At 35.5% G+C, this 20,237-nt stretch overlaps 3 protein-coding genes across 4 annotated transcripts; 1 reads left to right on the forward strand and 2 right to left on the reverse strand.

Moving 5' to 3' along the window:
* The first annotated feature begins 846 nt into the window (after nucleotides 1-846).
* Nucleotides 847-7,315, forward strand: EMB2726 (elongation factor Ts family protein). Its single transcript, XM_086642480.1, has 4 exons — nucleotides 847-916; nucleotides 2,369-4,196; nucleotides 5,115-5,835; nucleotides 6,488-7,315. Exons 2-4 carry the CDS (start codon nucleotides 2,441-2,443, stop codon nucleotides 7,125-7,127), a joined length of 3,117 nt encoding a protein of 1,038 aa, XP_086498606.1. The 5' UTR covers nucleotides 847-916; nucleotides 2,369-2,440; the 3' UTR covers nucleotides 7,128-7,315.
* A 373-nt stretch (nucleotides 7,316-7,688) lies between these two features.
* GULLO3 (D-arabinono-1,4-lactone oxidase family protein) lies at nucleotides 7,689-14,025 on the reverse strand. Of its 2 annotated transcripts, XR_015225819.1 has the most exons (5): nucleotides 13,568-14,025; nucleotides 9,717-10,682; nucleotides 8,929-9,184; nucleotides 7,860-8,831; nucleotides 7,689-7,775 (listed from the first exon to the last, which is right to left on the reverse strand). XR_015225819.1 is itself a non-coding variant. In XM_086642482.1 (4 exons), exons 2-4 carry the CDS (start codon nucleotides 10,395-10,397, stop codon nucleotides 8,014-8,016), a joined length of 1,755 nt encoding a protein of 584 aa, XP_086498608.1. In that variant the 5' UTR covers nucleotides 10,398-10,682; nucleotides 13,568-14,025; the 3' UTR covers nucleotides 7,796-8,013. The 2 variants fall into 2 exon arrangements, 1 of the variants encoding a protein (XP_086498608.1); XM_086642482.1 differs by lacking the exon at nucleotides 7,689-7,775 and having other exon boundaries at nucleotides 7,796-8,831.
* Nucleotides 14,026-18,784: 4,759 nt separating this feature from the next.
* On the reverse strand, nucleotides 18,785-20,237 carry LOC147538940 (ARM repeat superfamily protein). Its single transcript, XM_086644256.1, has one exon. The coding sequence runs from the start codon at nucleotides 19,894-19,896 to the stop codon at nucleotides 18,844-18,846; it is 1,053 nt and encodes a 350-aa protein (XP_086500382.1). The 5' UTR covers nucleotides 19,897-20,237; the 3' UTR covers nucleotides 18,785-18,843.

Genomic DNA, 20,237 nt, shown 5'->3' on the forward strand with positions numbered 1-20,237 from the left:
GCGGACAGTCAAAGTCAAAATTTTATGTCGGCTGACCGCCCGCTGACCGACTGACCAATATGGCCTATCCAAATACCCGACTAGTACTAGTGACCGAATAAACCCGTCTTCATTTTCAAAGGTTATAGAAAATCGGATTTTATAGACTTATGATGGTTGTTCTCTCTCTGAATCTCTCCATTTATATCATTCTCTCTCTAAATCTCTCCATCTATTCGAAGTTTTGCACCGAGCATCGTACTACGAATGTCTGTATAACTTTATGTTATGTTTTTGTCTGAATCTTTTGTTCCCACTAATTTCATTCATACTTATACTTGTTTCATTCATACTTAATAGTTCGATTCATATTTGTTGTTTGAGAGTTGTTTAGCGCGGATGAAAATGAAGTTATAAGTTTCTGTAAATGGTTAGTGGAAAGCCTGAACCGAGACTGTCCGACGTCCGACTGGCCCGATAAAATAAACGATTAATGGACAAACAATTCTTGAAAGTGACCATCCGAGATTGCCCGAATAAATAGGTGGTCACCGACATTTTGTGTCCGAGTCGACCGATCCGATGAAGTTAGAGCCCGGTATCGACCGGCCCGAACAGATTCCCACCCCTACCTAGTTGCACCTAAAAAGTTAGTCAACACTGTTTGACAAAGTCAAGAGAAAATCTAAGTTGTGACAAGTTATTTAGGGGGTGCGTATAGAATCTCCCATTTACAACATGATGGTTGAATTTTGAGTTAGTAATAAGTTCTTATCTCTCAGTTTGTGAAAGAGAAAAAAACTCAAAGGAAGGGGATAAGGATAAAGGATTTAAATCCCCGCCTTTCGTTCTTCTTCATTCCCTACTCCAAAGAACAAAAGGAACACTCAAAGCTAGAAAGAGAGAGAGAGAGAGAAAAAGAGAGAGAAATTCACAGGTAATCCTTTCATTTACCTAGTTACGTTAATGGGTACTTAATTGTAATATCCCTATGTACAGTACTGGTATTTTCATGTCTTGGGTTTTTTGAAGTTTTGGGGTTTCATTTAGTTCTTTAATGCAATTTTTTAGTCTTATCCATGGATATGAAAACTGGGTTTTGTTTTTCTTCGTTAGGTTTAGTTTGAGTCCTTCAAATTGGGACTGATTATTTTAGCTATGAGAAGCTATCTTGCTTGAAACCAGAGTGAAGTAAAATCATGAAATGGCCTTTTTCATAAATGAGTTTTGTTTGTTGTAGAAGTAAAAAACAAGATAGAAATTGTGTGAAATTGGAAAATTTTATATAGAGAATGGAATATAATTTCTATGACTTATTACACAATTTCTTTATTGGGTGTGTATTATAGGAGTTCACAGTAAAAAGTTTAATATATAGGGAAGAGATTGAGAAGTTTTCTAATGATGAATTTTGTTTTCTGTTGTCCTGAAAATTGTTCTAGTGGTTTGAAATTTTAGTTTCATCTGTTTAATTATTGAGAACAAGAAAACAATGGTGAACTTAGTTTGAGCCTTGCATTTCGAAAACCAAGAGAAATCATCTTTATCCTTCTAATAAATCTCGTCTTGGTTTATTTAGAGGTGAAAAGGTATTGCTCTGTTGGCACCTATACACAATTAGGTAGTTTATAAGGACTTATATTGTTCAAAGTGTCTTGAATATGGGTCGATAGCTAACCAGGTTTGCGACCCGCTAAACTGCTTTACCCCGGCAGGAAAATTTTGGGTATGGAGCAGGGTTGATCTTCTTGTCTGTAAGGCAGTGCTTACTCTGCAGGTCTGGTATGCGAGGCAAGGCTTTTGAGTTTTGATTAGGGCGCTTATCAAAGTTAGTGATATCCATGTAAATTTCGGAATTATAAAGAGAGAGGAGGTAGGATTAGGGTATCAATGGGTAAATGAAACCCTAGGGATATCTCGATCATCCCTTAGTGTTGGGTCTAACAGACCGAACCACGTAAATCTCTTGTGTTTTGCGTGATTGTTTATTTTATCAATTACTTTTCTTGGTTACTGGAATTTCTTCATAACATATATTCCTGTTTTTTGTTTCATAAGAAAATATAATCGTATATTTTATTTTGGGATTTCTTTTTTAACTTGCCTTCACTATATTTTGGAGGTTTAGTCATTTTGCTTTTTCATGAGTGTTGTTTCTTAATCCTCAAAATGATAAAATTTGCTTCAGTTTAGTAAATATTTGTCATTGTCTTGGAGTGCATATGTTATTGTAATTTATTATCTAATATCACATTATGCAAAAGACTAATGGTGTTGCATATTGATTTATTTAGATCTTTTATCCTAAATGAATTGATTTCGAATACCTCACTTCTTAATCAATCTTGGGAGTGTTTATTCTATTTGGCTCATTGGTTTTTATGTGCAGGTTTGAAAAAGTATGATACAATCTATCCTATCTTTAGAATAGACGTCTCAACTTGTAAGATTTGCAACCAAAATGACTCCTCTAGCTTCTTCTGCCACAACCAATGTTCTACTCTATCCTGGAACGACATTTGCGTCACGCAAAAACAATAATTTTGCAAGATACAGTACTTCGGAAAAATCTTCAAGGCAGTCATTGTCTTCGAAAAGGTTACTCTTACCACTTTCGACATCAATAAGATTATTTCCTAATTACAGAAGCGGGTATTCGATACGGCATGGATCAAGAACCCATATAATAGCAGCTAGTGGAACTGATGTAGCTCTAGAAGAGCCAGGTTCTGCCATTCAAAGTGAAAATACTGAAATTGCAGAAGTTCAATCTAATGCTGGTGAAGCTAATGAAAAAGCCTCAACTTCAGATGCAGTTGTTACCCCTTCACCTCAATCTAAGCGTCCAAGACCGATTCGGAAAAGTGACATGCCACCAGTTAAGAATGAGGAATTGGTTCCTGGTGCATCTTTTACTGGGAAAGTAAGATCTATTCAGCCATTTGGTGCTTTTGTCGACTTTGGAGCTTTCACAGATGGCCTTGTACATGTTTCTCAATTGAGTGATGGGTTTGTTAAAGATGTAGGAAATGTCGTCTCAGTTGGGCAAGAGGTGAAGGTGAGGTTACTAGAAGCAAATACTGAAAATGGACGAATTTCTCTCACCATGCGAGAGGGGGACGATAAATCACAACAACGTAAAGATACTCAAGGAAGTAACAGTAATGATAAGCCTAGAACACCAAGAAAGAACCCAAGATCAAATCAAAACTCGCAAAAAACCTCAAAGTTTGTGAAGGGCCAAGAACTAGTAGGAACAGTGAAAAACTTAACTAGAGCTGGTGCTTTTATATCTCTTCCTGAAGGGGAAGAAGGATTTCTTCCCACATCAGAGGAAGTTGATGAAGGATTTGCATCTCTTATGGGCGGAGGAGGATCTTCACTAACAGTTGGTGAAGAAGTTACTGTTCGGGTCTTGCGTACTTCACGAGGACAGGTTACTTTGACAATGAAGAAAGAAGAAAGTGGTAATGACTTGAATTCAACCAGTCAGGGAGTTGTCCATTCAGCAACAAACCCCTTTTTACTAGCTTTTCGACAGAACAAAGATATAGCTGCATTTTTGGATGAGAGAGAGAAATTAGAGACACCCCCTGAAACTTCAGAAATACCTGAAATTTCGCAGGAGATTGAAGCTGATAAAACTTCCTCGGATGTGGCAACCAATGAAGTCGAGGCAGCGACTGTGGTAGGTGCTCCTCCCTCTGAACCTGCCACTTCAGAGGACAACCCGGAAAATACAGTCTCGAACACATCAGAAAATGGTGATGCTGCAGATAAAACCATACAGGAAGATGTTGTTTCTACAAACTTGGCTTCTGAGGAGAGTGTAGGAGAGACTCTTGTACCAATTGTAGATAATGAAAATGTTAATGAATCTGACTCCAATCCAGAAGTGGGCTCAGATCTTACTGTGTCTTCAGAAAGTGTGGATGAAATTGTACAGAGTCCGGCAGAAGAAATTGTCAAAGATGAAGTGACTTCTGATCTTACTTTGCCTTCAGAAACTGTGAATAGCGAAAATGTTGTAGAGAGTAAAAGTGATGATAATATAAATGAGGAACCGCAATCCGAAGAATCTTCTACCAATGAGAATGACATTCCATCTAAGACACCAGATGAAGAAGAAAAGACTGAAGTTGTTGCTGAAAATAACAACGTCGACAGCTCAGCTCAACAAGCTGACAATCTGTCTCCCCAGGAAAGCACACCTAAAGGTTTCTGACCTTTTCACTAATTCTGTCTTTGTTTAGTTTGTGTTTATTTCTTGTTTAATTGCAGTATGCAACTTCAACAGGATTCTTCTTTGAAGGCGTTATTCAGCTTAGAGCCTAACCCTTTGTCATTTTGATGTAATTCTTTTTATTTAGTTGAAATTTCGATACCGACTTAGGTTTTGTTTTCTACTTTCCTTGTTATGTTTTTGAAATTACTAAGGTTATATTTGGGTGAATTGTTAAAGTACAATAATAATAAGATGAGCGTCAGGTAAATAGCTAAATTTTCCCTAGTAATTAAGATATAAATTTCAGTTTGGGTCTAAGTTTTGGTTCAGCTGGAACTTATTTCGTCGAAATATTTTGTGAAGTGCGGAAATAGTTACATACTTTCACCAGAAATGATGGAAATATTATCCAAAAGGTATGAGGATTATCCCACTTTTTGCAAGGATGATATGCTTGAGAAAAAGACCATCATATGGTTTTCACATGAAAGTTTAAACACTTTATCCCTAACGAAGAAGAAGATGATGATGATTATGGCATTATCCAGTGGTTGCTTGATACTTAAAGGTGAATATGAAATTGAAAGGTGAGAGTGTTTCTACAAGGCAGTAACACTTTCTAGATCTATTTTAGATTTTGACTGTTTCCATTTGTGGGTAGTCTATTTCAGAGTTCTATTATTTACCGAAAGTGTCTCTCTTGTTTCTTGTTAGAAATCGGCATAATCACTGAAATACCGATCTTTCTTACTATTATCCAAATTTCAGTTGATACATACTGTTGGTTTATTGGATTGTTTGTACAGAAATGTATTCAAAGGGAAACTGTTGGTGAAATTTCCGACGTTCAGACTCGTATTAGTAAAGATAGAATTTTCCATACTAATACTAATTCATTTATGAAATGCAGCGACTATATCTCCTGCTCTTGTGAAGCAGCTTCGTGATGACACTGGAGCAGGGATGATGGACTGCAAAAAGGCTCTTGCAGAAACTGGAGGTGATATTGTTAAAGCTCAAGAGTTCCTCAGGAAGAAAGGTTTAGCAAGTGCAGATAAGAAAGCCAGTAGAGCAACGGCTGAAGGAAGAATTGGATCGTATATTCATGATAGCAGAATCGGCATCCTAATTGAAGTCAACTGTGAAACTGATTTTGTCGCTAGAGGAGATATCTTTAAGGAGTTGGTCGATGATCTTGCCATGCAAGCAGCTGCCTACCCACAAGTACAATATATAGTCACCGACGATGTTCCTGCTGAGATTGTGGAAAAAGAAAGAGAGATTGAAATGCAGAAGGAAGATCTCTTGTCAAAACCAGAGCAAATTAGATCGAAGATTGTGGAAGGTCGGATAAGGAAAAGGCTTGAGGAGCTTGCATTATTGGAGCAGCCTTACATAAAGAATGATAAGGTAATCGTGAAGGATTGGGTAAAGCAAACAATTGCAACCATTGGGGAAAATATGAAGGTAAATAGATTTGTAAGATTCAATCTTGGAGAAGGTTTAGAGAAGAAAAGCCAAGATTTTGCTGCAGAAGTAGCTGCCCAAACTGCTGCTAAATCTTCTGCTCCTGCACCAGCTCCACCACAGGATCAACCAGCAGTACCTGAAGCAAAAGAAGCTGTTGAGAAGTACGTAGTTTCTTTCTTCCATTTTTCATTTGATTGCAATAGAATTTTATTATTTTCAAGATATATAAATCCTAATCTTGGAATTTTAGTTATGAATTGCAAATGCATAAAAAGCTTCTTTAGTCATCCAGTTTAGAACTAGCGAACTTATCATAATTTTCTTTTAGGTTGAAGGATGCATAAAGAGCTTCTTTAGTCAACTTGAAGCTTAACATCTGATAATTTTAAAAAATTTCTTTTGGCCATGATATCTTTGTGAGGCGAGGGTTGTTTTCATAGACTAATGTCTTAGTGGAGATTATCTCCAATAAGGACTGGTGTTGTCGAATCCTAGCTCAAATCACAAGTCAAAAGTTCTTAATACAATATACAAAAATCTATATAAACTGTTGTGAGATTTAGTAAGATAGTCATGCAATTTAATCTATCTCAATATGGTTGATTTAGTTAATTTCCTTTCAACTTATATATCATGTATTTAGATATAGTGAGAACTGAGAACTTGTCCCCAACATAAGTCACCCATAACCGTAATCCTTCATTTCTGCTCCAAGTAGTATGTTCGTCTCAAACTTGGATCACATTATATTTTCATGTAATAATAATCTTCAAATTTTACTTGAAGGGCAGATCCTGAATTTGTATTTTGCAGAGTGCCAACCGTGAAAGTATCAGCTGCATTGGTTAAGCAACTTCGTGAAGAAACAGGAGCCGGCATGATGGATTGCAAGAAAGCACTTGCAGAAACTGAAGGTGACCTTGAAAAAGCACAAGAATATCTACGAAAGAAAGGCCTCTCAACCGCCGACAAGAAGGCTAGCCGAATAGCTGCAGAAGGAAGAATCGGGTCCTACATTCATGATTCTCGAATTGGGGTTCTGATCGAGATCAATTGCGAAACAGATTTTGTCGGGAGGAGTGAGAAATTCAAAGAGTTGGTCGATGATCTTGCAATGCAAGTAGTAGCCTGCCCACAAGTGAAATACGTCTCAATGGAAGACATTCCCGAGAGCTTAGTAAGCAAGGAGAAAGAGATTGAAATGCAGAGAGAAGATTTGCAATCAAAGCCTGAGAATATTAGAGAGAAAATTGTTGAAGGAAGGATCTCAAAGAGACTTGGAGAACTCGCTCTTTTAGAGCAATCATTTATCAAGAACGATAGTCTTCTAGTAAAGGATTTGGTAAAGCAAACTGTTGCAGCTCTTGGTGAGAACATAAAAGTTCGAAGATTCGTTCGTTTCACTCTTGGCGAATCATCTGAAGATGTAAAATCACCAACTGAAGCAACTTGAAGTAAAAGAATTTGCTTGGGGTTCTGCGAACTTTTGCTTTTATCGCAAATTTGTCCTTTTTGTTGTGCTTTAAAAGAGTTAGAAGGTGTAATCTGAATTATTTTTTGATACTGAGCATTAATTTTTTCTTTAAACATTTTGTGGCAGTCGAATTTTAATGAGAATTAGAATCAAGCAAGATTCAAGTACATGAGTATACTGCATGACGATCGTGTTCCATTAGACAACTTCAGTGATGGAACCCAATGAAAATATAAGAGCTTCACCCCAGGTGTGTTTTCTTTTTCGGAGTGCTGTATTTTGTGATTATTGAATTCGGGAAGCATACAATATAGCTTCTTTTTACGGATTCAAGACATCAACGAGAACTTCAAATGGTGAGTGTTTCATTCTTTGGTTACAAGAAAGTTGTTTTTTAGGGAACTTAGGAAATACAATGGGTAATTTGAATGGAAGACCTTGAGCTCACTGGAATAGCTTAAAGGTTCTAAATCAAAAATAGTTTCTTTTGTCCTTGGTTTGGTCGGGAATATGATTTGATTAATTGGCTAATTCAACAGCTCAAAAAAGACTGATTTTGTTAATGATTTTCTTATTAGGGTAATAGTTTTCGAAAAATAAATGAGATTTTCAAATTTGATAATCTCTCTAGCACGAAGACACACGTATTACCACTCAATTAAAGGTCGGATTTCACAAAAAAAAATGGACTGCAGTTTCAAATTTGATAACCAAGAACAGACCATAAGTAGGAAGACAAGCAAGTGTTCGGAGAAGATAAATATTTGGAGAAATGCAATGCTCATAGATGTTGCAAACATCTATGACTATGAGCATTGACAAGTTCTTGAACTAACTATCCAAACTAAATTTGGGAAATATATATTCATTGTGCCATTGAAGTAGCTGAATACTTGCAAACCCTAGCTTGATTATATACTAGTCCTTGTTTGCAAAAATATCCCTTGCTTGGATTACAATGCCTATCTTCTGAGCATATACATAGCCCTTCCATAGCACATCCATCAGTTTTTGTTCTTCCTTTTCCAAGAACAATCTCATCTGACCAATCACTTGAAAACATATTTTCAGGATCCAATTGCTTCTTTGCTGCAAGAAACTTGCTAAAGTTAGGATACTTTTGAGGCACACCCAAAAACGCGACGTTCCGATTCTTTGCCCAATGTGGTCTAGCCCCGTATTTGAATAACGCAATTTGTTCTACTTCTTCCCATATGTCTTGATTCAACCTTGGCGTTGAGGCATCGCCCGCTCGATAGTAGTTGAAATCAACCACGACAGAATCCTCTGGTTGGCCTAGATATGCCTCGGAAGCCTTAATAAATCGTATTAAAAACCCATTATAAATGTCAACCCCACAAAAGTTTTCAGGTTTTAGATCCCTTAGTTTCTTTACGTCGAGAATGAAGTCTCGAAACTTTGAAGCGGGAAATATAATTGTTGTTTCGTAGAAGAAGAGTCCTTTGATTCTTGGATCCCAAGCGCAAGTGCTTAGAGTGTTTATTGCAGGCGAGTATAAACATGAACCAGATGTTTGCATTTTACCTTGATGACCAATAACTGGATACCCGGTAAAAATGAGGTTATTTTTCAATCCATTTGCTACTAGTTTCTTGAATCCTACAACAGTAGATGCCATTGCACACTTTCCATCGACGTTTCGAATATTCTCTAGTCCTTTTTCTGTGTAACCACATTCAACAATTTATATATGCTTGAAATTTGTATCTACTAAAATCAGATGGTTAAACATAGTCACATAGAAATGACGAAGAAGTACCTGAAGACCTAACAGCACTTGAAACAAGAACAAGATTTGATTGAAATCCAAGAAAGTCGTTGACTCCGTCGCCGGAAGTGTTCAAAGGAACTCGATCATCTTGTCTATATACTGCTGTATGTTTTGATGGATACCAAGTAATGTCTGCGAATTCATGTTTTCGTGCAAAGTCCATGAATTCATCCTCGAAATGACTATCATTATTGAAGACATTGGTAATGCTTCTTTTGAACCCAGGCTCTAATGATAGCTTTATCTGTAGTTTACATGAAATTTTGTTTCAATTAGTTTTCTTCTTAGCAATAACATAGTCCTTAGCAAGAATTTGGTTTTTGTCAATGACCGTCTATCCTAATTTTTGTTCACGTAAGTGTTCTGAAAAATGCCGAAAGTGACTAAAATCGGAGTACACAACTACACAAGATGAAAGTAGAGTGGTGTTCTATTTTATTTTTTTGGAATTTCGGATCTGAAATCTGACTCGACATTTCAATTGACTTGGGTCAGATTTCAGAAACTTTAGCTTTCATCTAACTCATGTCTAACTCGTACGAAATGTATCGATCGCCTGATTTTGGGCCCTTTTAAGTCAGACGAAAACTAAATTAGAATTAAGATGCTATTGTCTGAAATATCTGAACTATTGTAACAGTAACCGAAACAAATCAGACGACTCAGATTCATAGGAGTCAGAACCAAACCACTCAAATTTAGATGAGTCAGAATCACGCGACTCAGAGGCAGACACTAAGAAAAAACAAACACCACCTAAGTACTACTCTACTTACCTTTGAGATGGCCCCCAACAATCCTAAAGACACTTTTGCAGCATTAAAAAGTGGGTTTCGAGCATCAAGTGAAATAATTTTTGCATATCCTTCAGATTGTGTTGCAGAAACTACGATATTAAGACCGACAATATGATCATGAACAGATCCTCCTTTTCCCCACCATGAACTTCCATGTGATCCAGTACTTATAAGTCCTCCAATACTAACACCTTCCCAATATGGAGAAGCAACTAAACTCAATCCAGCTTCTTCCACCTTATTGATCAAATCTCTCAATGAAACTCCCGAATCTGTCGTAACAGTAAGACTTTTAACATCAACTTCTATATTTGAATTATACTTCTCTGTACTGATAAGAATAGAGTTCTTCGATTGTGTTTCCGGGCATACTAATTTTGGTATGGTATGTGAGAACCCTGTTACAATCTTAACTTTCAATTTCTTTTGATTTGCTTGAGCAATAGCTAATCGTAATTCTTCCTCGGTTGTTGGGTAGGTGATATTTTGAACTTTACAGTCTTTTCTGTCGTTCCATACACCATAAGCGTTATGGATAATGCATTCCGTTCCGTCACAATTTACTGGAGATGGAGGAGGCATTGCTTGTGTGTTGGGTAAGTTTGAGCTCATAACCAACCCCAATAAAGAGACTAGCCAGACCAGAAGAGAGAAAGCCATTGAAGTTAGAAAATTGTTTTCTCAGATGTCTTAACATGCACTTAAAGAGGAGAATTTGAAGGTAAAGGGGAGGTTGGTTTCAAATATAACTTGGATGAGAATCCAAGATACTTTCTTTTGTTCTATTTCTTGCCTTTTGCTCTGGATTTTGATTTAGAAGTTTTATAAGTTTTGATGTGGATTTTATCTTAATTTCCTTTCTTAAAAGATTGCCTTTGTCTAAGTTGAAGAATCTTACTTACAGAACAAGAAAGTTTGATCACACTCCATCTCATCTTTGCTAATCTGCAGTATTTGGAATATAAAGGATTGGATCATTTTGATTTTATCAAATTGCCATTAAACACGAAAAATAACCCGTAAACAATAAACAATTTCGAAAATAATTTAACCATAAAAAGATATAAATGTAGATGTTTTAAATCTCAGTGTATAAATATTTTATCAGAGCATTAATTGCCAAGATCCACGATGTGAAGAAGAAATTTGAATTCACCATCTTCAAATTTGTAGCTAGAGAATGCAATAGTGCAGCCCATTCATTGACAAAATATTTTTGAGAACAATGTAAACAAATTATAGATGGGACCTACTCCACTTAACTGTATCAAGGATGTTATCCAAAAAAAAAAATCTAAATGTATAAATATGATATCTCATTTTTTTATTTCAAGATTGAACTCCAAGAGTCATTACATCGGAATTGCACTGATACATCATGATTATAATATGTAATACATCATGAATTTGGATAAATACTATAACGGCCAATTAAGACATGTTGTGCCCTAAAGGCCCTTAGGGCCATCCTAAGGGTTTGTAAGTTCATATATTCTAGATCCATGATCCATTTTATATATTGAGGAATTTAGCGATACACCCTCACCACTAATATCCAATTAGTGGTACCTCTTTTTTTTTATTGAGTATTAATGAAACTCCATTTTTTTTTCACTTAAAAGTATGAAAATAGTCATACACTTATTATTTCTTCTTTTTTCCCTCTCATATCACTACGACCAACGTAACACTCTAACTTCGGTACTCCCATGAATTTTTCCTATTTAAGTTGTAAGTTCACGAATGACATAACACTCTAACTTCGGCCTTTATATGTATTCTATCTTATTTGTAAGTTCAATTAATAATTTCTTTTCTAATTTTTAAAGTTTTCGTTCAATTCAGAATTTTACGACTTTTATTTCGAACTATTGTGATTTATTTTATTTAAATATTCGACAAATGTCGGTGGTAAAGTAGAAAAAAGATGGATAAGAGAAAAAAAAAAGGTATGAGAAATAAAGATTCATTGACAGAGCATAACCTCGCAGAGGTATGAGAGATTAAAGAAAAAAGATTAAAAAAACAAGAATTTTTTAGCTTATAGCCCAAAAAACGGGGCCTAATGACATTAAGTCCACTCTAATCCCATTAAGGGTTTGAAAACCAAAATAATATTGTATAAGGATATCTAGTCCATTGGTATACATCTAGAGAGAAAACACAAATCCCTAGAATATATATTAATTCATAATACCTATATAACCTTCCTCATATATTATAACTGATTTACTAACAAAATCCTTGAATATATTTTTCTATTTTTATCTCTCACATTCTCTCTCCAATCACGTTTCCATTCAAAGTAATGTTAGCTTCATTATCTTCACTAACGGAAGTAATTTATTTTCTCTCACTAAAACCGATTCACTTAATAAATCTCCATTAAACTCAGAAATCTTGTTTTACCTTCATTAGATTGTTGTGCAAATATTCATCCTTTATCAGGTTTGACACTGTGAAATTCATTATAATCACCATTGTTAAGATTTAATATTGTTGCTCATGTTAAATTATCAGATTATGTTGCTTTATTATGGATCATATCAGATTTATGATCCAATTCTATAAGATCTATTTACTAATTCATTAACTTCTAATGTATGATGTTTATTTTCTCTCTCTAAAATTTCATAACTATTTTAGATCTTGATGTTTATTCCTTATTCAACGATTCCTTCAAATTTGATATTTTATGTTTCCATTCAATGATAATATCATATTTCTTTAGATTTATGTTTAATCTTCTGTGGTTTATGATATTTCTTCAGATCAGATTTATCCATCCGTACAACTTTGGAACCTGGTGATTATCCGTACGGTTTCTCATAACAGAATATACAATATAGGTAATGTACGATACATTCTCATACTTTACAGTACATTACGCAAAATTTCCAGTAAGTTGTTATTATTACTGAATGATATATATGTGTATTTATCATAGGGTTATTTCCCAAATGGCCCCCAACTTTGTGACCAGCTTCCTGCCTAGCCCCCTAGATTAGCAAAAATACCCATATGGTCCCCTTTTTAAGATTCCGTTATAACACCGTTAACCAGTCAACATTTCTCTCTCCTCCATCTCATAATCTCTCTCTGCCACCTCATCTTCTAGCCAACTCATCATCTTCTCCGGCGAGAGATGCCGGCCGGCCAATTTCCGGCCGGCGACTTCAAACCTAAATTTTTTTTCTTTTTTTCTCTTCCTCTCTCTCTCTCTAAAAAAAAAAAAATTTCTTTCTTTTCTCTCTCTCTAGAACAGTTCTAGAGAGAGAGGGGATCAACAGATCTGTTGAAGCTGGTCTCTCTACACTGGCCGACAGTCGATCAGGGATTTTTTTTTTTTTCTGAACTGATTAAGATTTGATTTGATTTTAATAACACAAACCTCAATGATCTCTTTATCAACAGTGAGCTTGTTTAGGGTTAAAATTCCAGTTTTATCACTACATAGAACATCCATACCAGCCATTTCTTTAATGGATGTCACTCTTTTAGTAATGGCACCTTGTTCTGAAATTCTGTGAGATCCATTAGCCATGGTTAATGATAAAACTGTTGGCATAGCAATTAAAGGCACCAAAAAAAATTTCATCTCTATATTTCCTGTGTTTTATTCGGTACATCACAATCACTCCAATTACCATCCCTATTGCAATTGAGCAAATACAGAAATTTCCAATGGTTGTCAAAACCAAAGATCATCATCAATAAACAAAATCAAGACATACCCATTAAAATTAAACCTATCAAAATCAAAACCCAAAGTTTCAATTTGAAAAGAGAAAAGATTAGCAGCTTTACCAAAGAAGATAAATGGGTTTTACCTTTTGGAAGTGACCAACTGAATCAGTATTATCAACAAAATGAGCAACTTTACCAAAGAAGATAAATGGGTAATGGAGATCTAGTCCGAACAGGAGATATGCAACAAGAAGGGGTTTGGTATTCCTTGGTGTAAATCGAATCCAATATGAAAGGTTCTGACTGATTAAGAACGACGGGTTTCAGAGGAGATGAAGAAGCTTTAATGGCGGTAGTGTGATTATGTGTGGATCCATAGTCAAAAGCGGCATTGTTCCATATTTGGAGATCTGGAAGGTTTAGGGTTTCTAAAATTTCAAGCGTCCTGGTGAGATTAGAGAGAGAGATGATGATGAGGTTCTTGTTGGATGAAACACACCTAGAGGCTAGATCTGCCAGACTTAGAGAGGGAGAGAGGAGAGAAAGGAAGAGAGAGAAAATGAGAACAGGAGAGAGAAAAAAAAAGTTTGTGACCAGCTTCAGAAAACAGGAGAGAGAGAGGAAGAAGAAGAGAAATTTTTTTTTTTAAATATTTAAGGTTTGAAGGTCGCCGGCCGGAAATTTAGCCGACCGGCGACCCCTGTCGGAGAAGATGATGATGTGGCGTTTTAGGTGACTTGGCAGAGAGAAGAAATGAGGTGGAGGAGTGAGAGTAACGGACAGTTAAAGATAACAGAAAAGGGGGCTATATGGGAATATTTACTAAAGTAAGGGGCCAGGCAGGAAGCTGGTCACAAAGTTGGGGGCCATTTGGGAAATAACCCTTTATCATACAAATTATACGTACTTTATCAATGATATCAAAAACATTTTACCAAAAGTTCATACAGTATGAAAAATTTATCCAACATTTCTCGTCATTTTTTTCCCAGAACAGTTACCAAAAGTGCACATAAATAATGTATTATTTATTTACCATTACGCTTACTTTTCACACAAAACAGTAGCCTTGTTAAGCTTACCAAACTACATAAAACCTTCAAATATTGTCAAAATTTGACAAACATTAGACATAATTTACGGAACTGTACATGTAGTTTATAATACAATATATGATTTTTTTTTTTTTAATATACGTGTATTTATGTGTGTAGATTTGATGTAACAGATGGAATTTCAAACAGAATCATCAAATCAAAGTAAGTCAACGAAACTAAAACCTGATGGTTCGGATAAAATATTTACTGAAGTTGGTCAGCTGTTTCCTAGTGGTGCAAAAGCATTTGGATATGCTCTTCGACAATATAGTGTAACTGTTGTTTGTCCTGCTCAAGACTACAAATGGAGAGTACATGGATGAGCACCATTTTTGAACCAGGGAAGATTTAGTACGTTTTTTTTGTAACAGAATGAAAACGATGTGTAATGTAAAAGAAATTATGTGTAATTTATTAAACAAGACCCACATACATTTGATAAATTACGTTGTATACATGACATATGATGGTTTCCTCGTCTTAAATAACACATAATTTACGTATTTGTTTCATAATTAGTATTCGATGTTTGAGTAAAAACGAAAACAAATGCTGCTTTAATGTTCCCAGAAAAATATACTATTTCCAAATCTGGAAGTTAAGTAAGAGAAAGTGATATATATGTTTTGTATATTAACCCCCAAATCACGCTAAATTGATCCCACAAAATATACTCTTTCCAAAGCTGAAAGTTAAGTGAGAGAAAATTGATTTGAATCGAAAATAAAATTTACATAGTAAGATAGAGAAAATTGATTTGGTTTCCAAATCTGTAAAGAAGAGAGAGAAAATTGATTTGGAAATATCCGTGGTGATGGCGTTTTATTTTGGTTAGGATTTTGGTTTCTGATTGATTCGGATAATAGGAAAGAAAAATTTGATTTCCAAATCTGTTTAGAGGAGAGAAATTATGATTTGTTTCAATCCATTTTTTGCTAATAAATCCAAAACGCGCGAAATTTGACTCTGGGACATCGACGGTACTGTGTTTAGAAAGTGAGAGTTTTTATGTCCATAATGTAAAAAGACTAAATATCCATATTTTGGGAAGATTGAATCATAAACCTTTTTTAAACATTATTTTGGTCTATATACCCATGGACCCAAAAAACAATAAGAATAAGAGTGTTTTCGTACTTTAAAGTGCAAAAAAAGAGTTTCACTAATATCTAATTAAAAAAAAAGGATATCGCTAATTAGACATTAGTGGTGAGGGGTATTGCCTAAATTACATGGGATAAATCTTGGTAATATACTTCTTCTCAATATTGTTAAGGGTGTGTTTGATATCACCTATTTCCATGGAAATAAAATAATTTCTATGGAAATAAGTATTTTCACCATTTGATACGAAGTGTAATTCCATGGCTTTATTTCCCTAGAGAACCTATTGTGATGAAATAGTCCACTTTAATTCCTTGTTCCCCTAAGACTTAGCTTCCGTGGAAAGTGAAACATCAAAATAAAAATATTTTAATATATTCGGATACTTGAAGCATAATATTTATCTCCACATATGTTCAAAATGACATTTTTACCCAGAAAATTTAGCAAAATACACTTTTACTTGTACATTGGGCAAATGACATTTTTGTCTTTCTTACCAAATGACATGTTTACCAGGTTGTCAAAATGGCGTTTTGGCTTTATGTAGCCAAAATTACATTTTTATCATTTTATAATATCAAATTGACAATTTACCTTTATGATGTCAAAATATCATTTTTACCCTCGTATAATACCAAAATGACATTTTTACCCTTATGTCGTCTGAATAATATTCTTACCTTTATGTTGTAAAAATGGCATGTCTACAGTGGTATATTAAAATGACAATTTTACCCTTTTATATTAGGAAATCTTTTTATATCCTACATTGTCGAATTTACATTTTTATCTTGTTTATTAACAGCTGGACATTCTTACGTTTTAGTTAGCAAAGTGGCACAAGGTTGAATAACTTGACAACATAGGAGTAAAAATATTTGACAACATAGAGTAAAAATATAATTTGGACATTATAATGGTAAAAATATAATTTGGGCAGTATAAGGATGAAAATGTCATTTTGACAACATAAGGGTAAAATGTCATTTTCACTACATAAAGAGTAAATAAAACTCTTAATTGAATATTATATTCGTAGAAGTTAGTTGTGAACAAAATAACAAAGTTCGTAATTCCACAGAATAATAAATGACCACAAGACGAAAGAACTCTTATTTCCACGGATAAATTTCGTGGAAGACTTTCCATAAAACTCTTTTATTTCCATGGAATTATTTCTCTGGTACAAACACAACCTTAAGAAAAGTAAAAGAAATAACAAAAAGATATTATTGGAACACATTTTTTTTTTGTATATATATATATATCCACGTGAATAACGAAATTGGAACAATCAACAATTATAATTAAACAGAATTAAAAATTTGCTTCTTAAGCAAATTTCTTTTCATAAAATTCTTTTATTTCCATAAAATTATTTCTCTGGTACAACAAACACAACCTTAAGAAAAGAAAAAGAGATAACAAAAATATATTATTGGAACACATTTTTTTCCTTTTTCTTTTGTACAAACCCACGTGACTAAAGAAATTGGAACAATCAACAATTATAATTAAACAGAATTAAAAGTTTGCTTCTTAAGCAAGCTCTAGATAGTTAAATAATATATTTTGATTAATACATAAATAAACTTTGATTAATACATTAATAAACTTTGATTAATACATTAATAAACTTTGATTCATTTATATATCATTTTTTGATTAATACATGGAATTATTTCTTTTGTTCACTAAAATATTTTCTAACTAGTTAAATAATATATTTTGAGTAATACATAAATAAACTTTGATTCATTTATATATCATTTTTTTAAGAAATTTAACCGGACTTTTGAAATTTGAGGGATGACAGATCAGAAAGGAAAACACATGGTACATTACAATTTTAGGTGTTACTAAGAAGGTTAACAGAGAAACTTTTACCGTCATTTTAAAGAGAGTATGTTCTGAAATAAAAATTACTTAAAAAGTTCAAAGAGAAAGAAATAAAGTTTAGAGAGAAAATTTTAAATAGGAAAACATTTAGATTTAAAAAAAAAAACTAAAAAGGAAAGAAGAGGGACGAATGAGAAAAATTCCAACCCAACTCTGACTTATCAAAACTAAAACTAAATTCATAATTCACACAACATAAATATTATAGGTCCTTTGTGGTGGGGGCCAGTGCGGGCCCCACCCCGCACTCCTCAACAAACGGGCATGGTCATATCATATTGTCAGATGATACACGATAGAGAAAAAGAAATAAAGTTCAGAGAGAAAAAGTTAAATAGGAAAATGTTTAGATTAAAAAAAAATTAAAAAGGAAAGAAGAGAGACGAACGAAAATTCCAACCCAATTCTGACTTATCAAAACTAAAACTATAATCCTAACTCAAACAACATAAATATTATAGGTCCCTTGTGGTGGGGGCAAGTGCGGTCCCCAGCCCGCACTCATTAGAAACAAAAAAAGAATGAACAAAAGAAGAAAGGAATTTTTCGAACAAATTTTTTTTTATTTAAAACGAAGAACATGAATGAATATATTTAGAATTTTAGATAGTACCTTTGATTTTGAGGGTTGAACCGTTAAAGAATGAAGATAATAATCCAAACCAACAAAGATTAGAGATTTAGGTTGATTGGTTGAAGGTCGATGGCTCGATTCTTCGTTCAAGAGTGAAGACTAATGACTAATGAGGGTTGAACTTTGTAAGATTAGGGATTTAGGATTTTAGGGTTAGATCTTAGCTTTTGAGATTTCACAACTTTTAGGGATTTCAGTCGTCGGTTCGAGAAGCGAGAAGAAATGAAAGGATCTAGGGTTTTTTTTCCGTTATATACTCAGGCGGAAGGAAATCCAACGGCTCCAGTATAACCCTACAAAATCTAATGGTCAATCTTCTTTCGGTTAATAGTGCGGACTAAACGACTCGTAGGACGGGTTTATGATCGGGCGAGCGGTCTTTACTTAAATCGGTTGGTCACGGGCGGACCTCCAGGTAGGCCCTTTTGTTCGTGACCGTCCGATTGAATTCACCGGCCGGGCGGGTAACGCTCGGCTCGGACACCGGGTATCTACGGTCACTGTCGGTCATGGGCGGACCGAGACGGGTACGGTTTGGCGGTCAAAGTTCCAACCCTAGCCCCTGGGGACCTTTTAGACGAGTGTAAGCAAAGTGGAGTGAGAGAATCACATAAGCAACATCTCACAACTTAATAGCTTTATAAATTATTGGTCATACAAAGTTAACAAAAACTAAAACTAATTATGGCCCATAATTCATTATCAACGGTAGTCCTTCTTCAATGAAATCCAGCCGTCCACTTTCTTGAAGAGATTTCAACAACTGAATCCCCTTTCTCCTCCCTCTTGCACTACACTCTCCCTGCAATCCCATCACTATTGCCTTCGCTAATTCCTCCGGCAAATCCACCGCCTCTCCACCACCAACGCCGCCGCCGCTGAAAATAGCAGCAAGAACACTAATTGCACATTCCTTCCCTCTTCCCATCATCCTCTCCACCACTTGTATAAGCATCGGAACCGCCAAGGCATGAGTTCTTAGCTCCGCCACTCCTTCCGCCACCGTACAAAGTAATTCAAGTGCCGCTAATGCTCTCTCCGCCGCGGCTCCTTCTAACTCCGGCAATACCTCCACCACCTCCACAACAGCTCCAGTCTCAACCGCCACGTGTCTGTTCCCCTCGGACAAACATAAAGCCAATAATACTTTTGTTGCCGGTTTTGCCCCTTCATTGTCTCTTAAGAATTTGACTACCTCACCCATCACAGCCGGTGGACAAGCCGGATCTTTACCTCCATCTGTCGGTGGGTTTGGGACAAGTGAGCGTTCGAGAAGGTAAAGAGTTGAGAGTCGGGTGGCGTGGGAATCATTGCTACTACTGAATTGGAGTTCCGCCACGTGGAATAGCTCAGCCTGGTTGGTGTAGGGAACAGTTAGTTGCGGTGGTGGTGGGTTATTAGTCTGCGGTGGTATTTCAGAAGTTGGGTGATGAGTGAATTGAGAAACTGGGTGTTGGTTTAATGACATTGGTGAATCTGGTAGAGGGAATCTCCATTGGGTAAAGCTTTGGGAGGTTGAGGAAGAAGATGATTCAGATTCGGGTTGTGGTGATGGATTAATGGGTCGAAGTGGTGGTGGTGGTGGTGGTGGGTGAGAAGAAATGGGTGGTGGGAAGATGGGTGTGGAAGGAGGAGGATTGGTAGGGCTGAGAACGGGTTCGGTGCAATAATGAAAAATTCCACAAGAGAAGAGTGGACGAGGTGGGTTTTTAAGCTTTTGGTGTTGGGTTTTCATGGTTATTTGAGATTGAAATACTTAGAAAGAAGAAACATATGTGAGAGAGAGAAAAAGAGGAGGGTTCTTCTTGATTTTCTATATGTATACTCTGAAAACTTTTAGGGTTTTGGGAGAGAGAGTCAGAGAGAGAGAGAGCGATAGAGGGAGATGAAGATAGATGTATGTATTAATGGACTGAAAAGTTTGTCTGTGAGCTTCTGCAGATTGCAGGTCCCGCACTTGCATATACAGTAGAGAGAGAGAGAGAGAGAGAGAGAGAGAGAGAGAGAGAGAGAGAGAGAGAGTGTTGCTGACTCGCTTTCACTGTTTGGTGCCAAACTCTAATTTCATAAAAATCT

This window comes from Eschscholzia californica, unplaced genomic scaffold, assembly GCF_041429995.1.
Source record: "Eschscholzia californica isolate CP2 unplaced genomic scaffold, dmEscCali1.0.p SCAF_5, whole genome shotgun sequence".
Classification (NCBI taxonomy): Eukaryota; Viridiplantae; Streptophyta; class Magnoliopsida; order Ranunculales; family Papaveraceae; genus Eschscholzia; species Eschscholzia californica.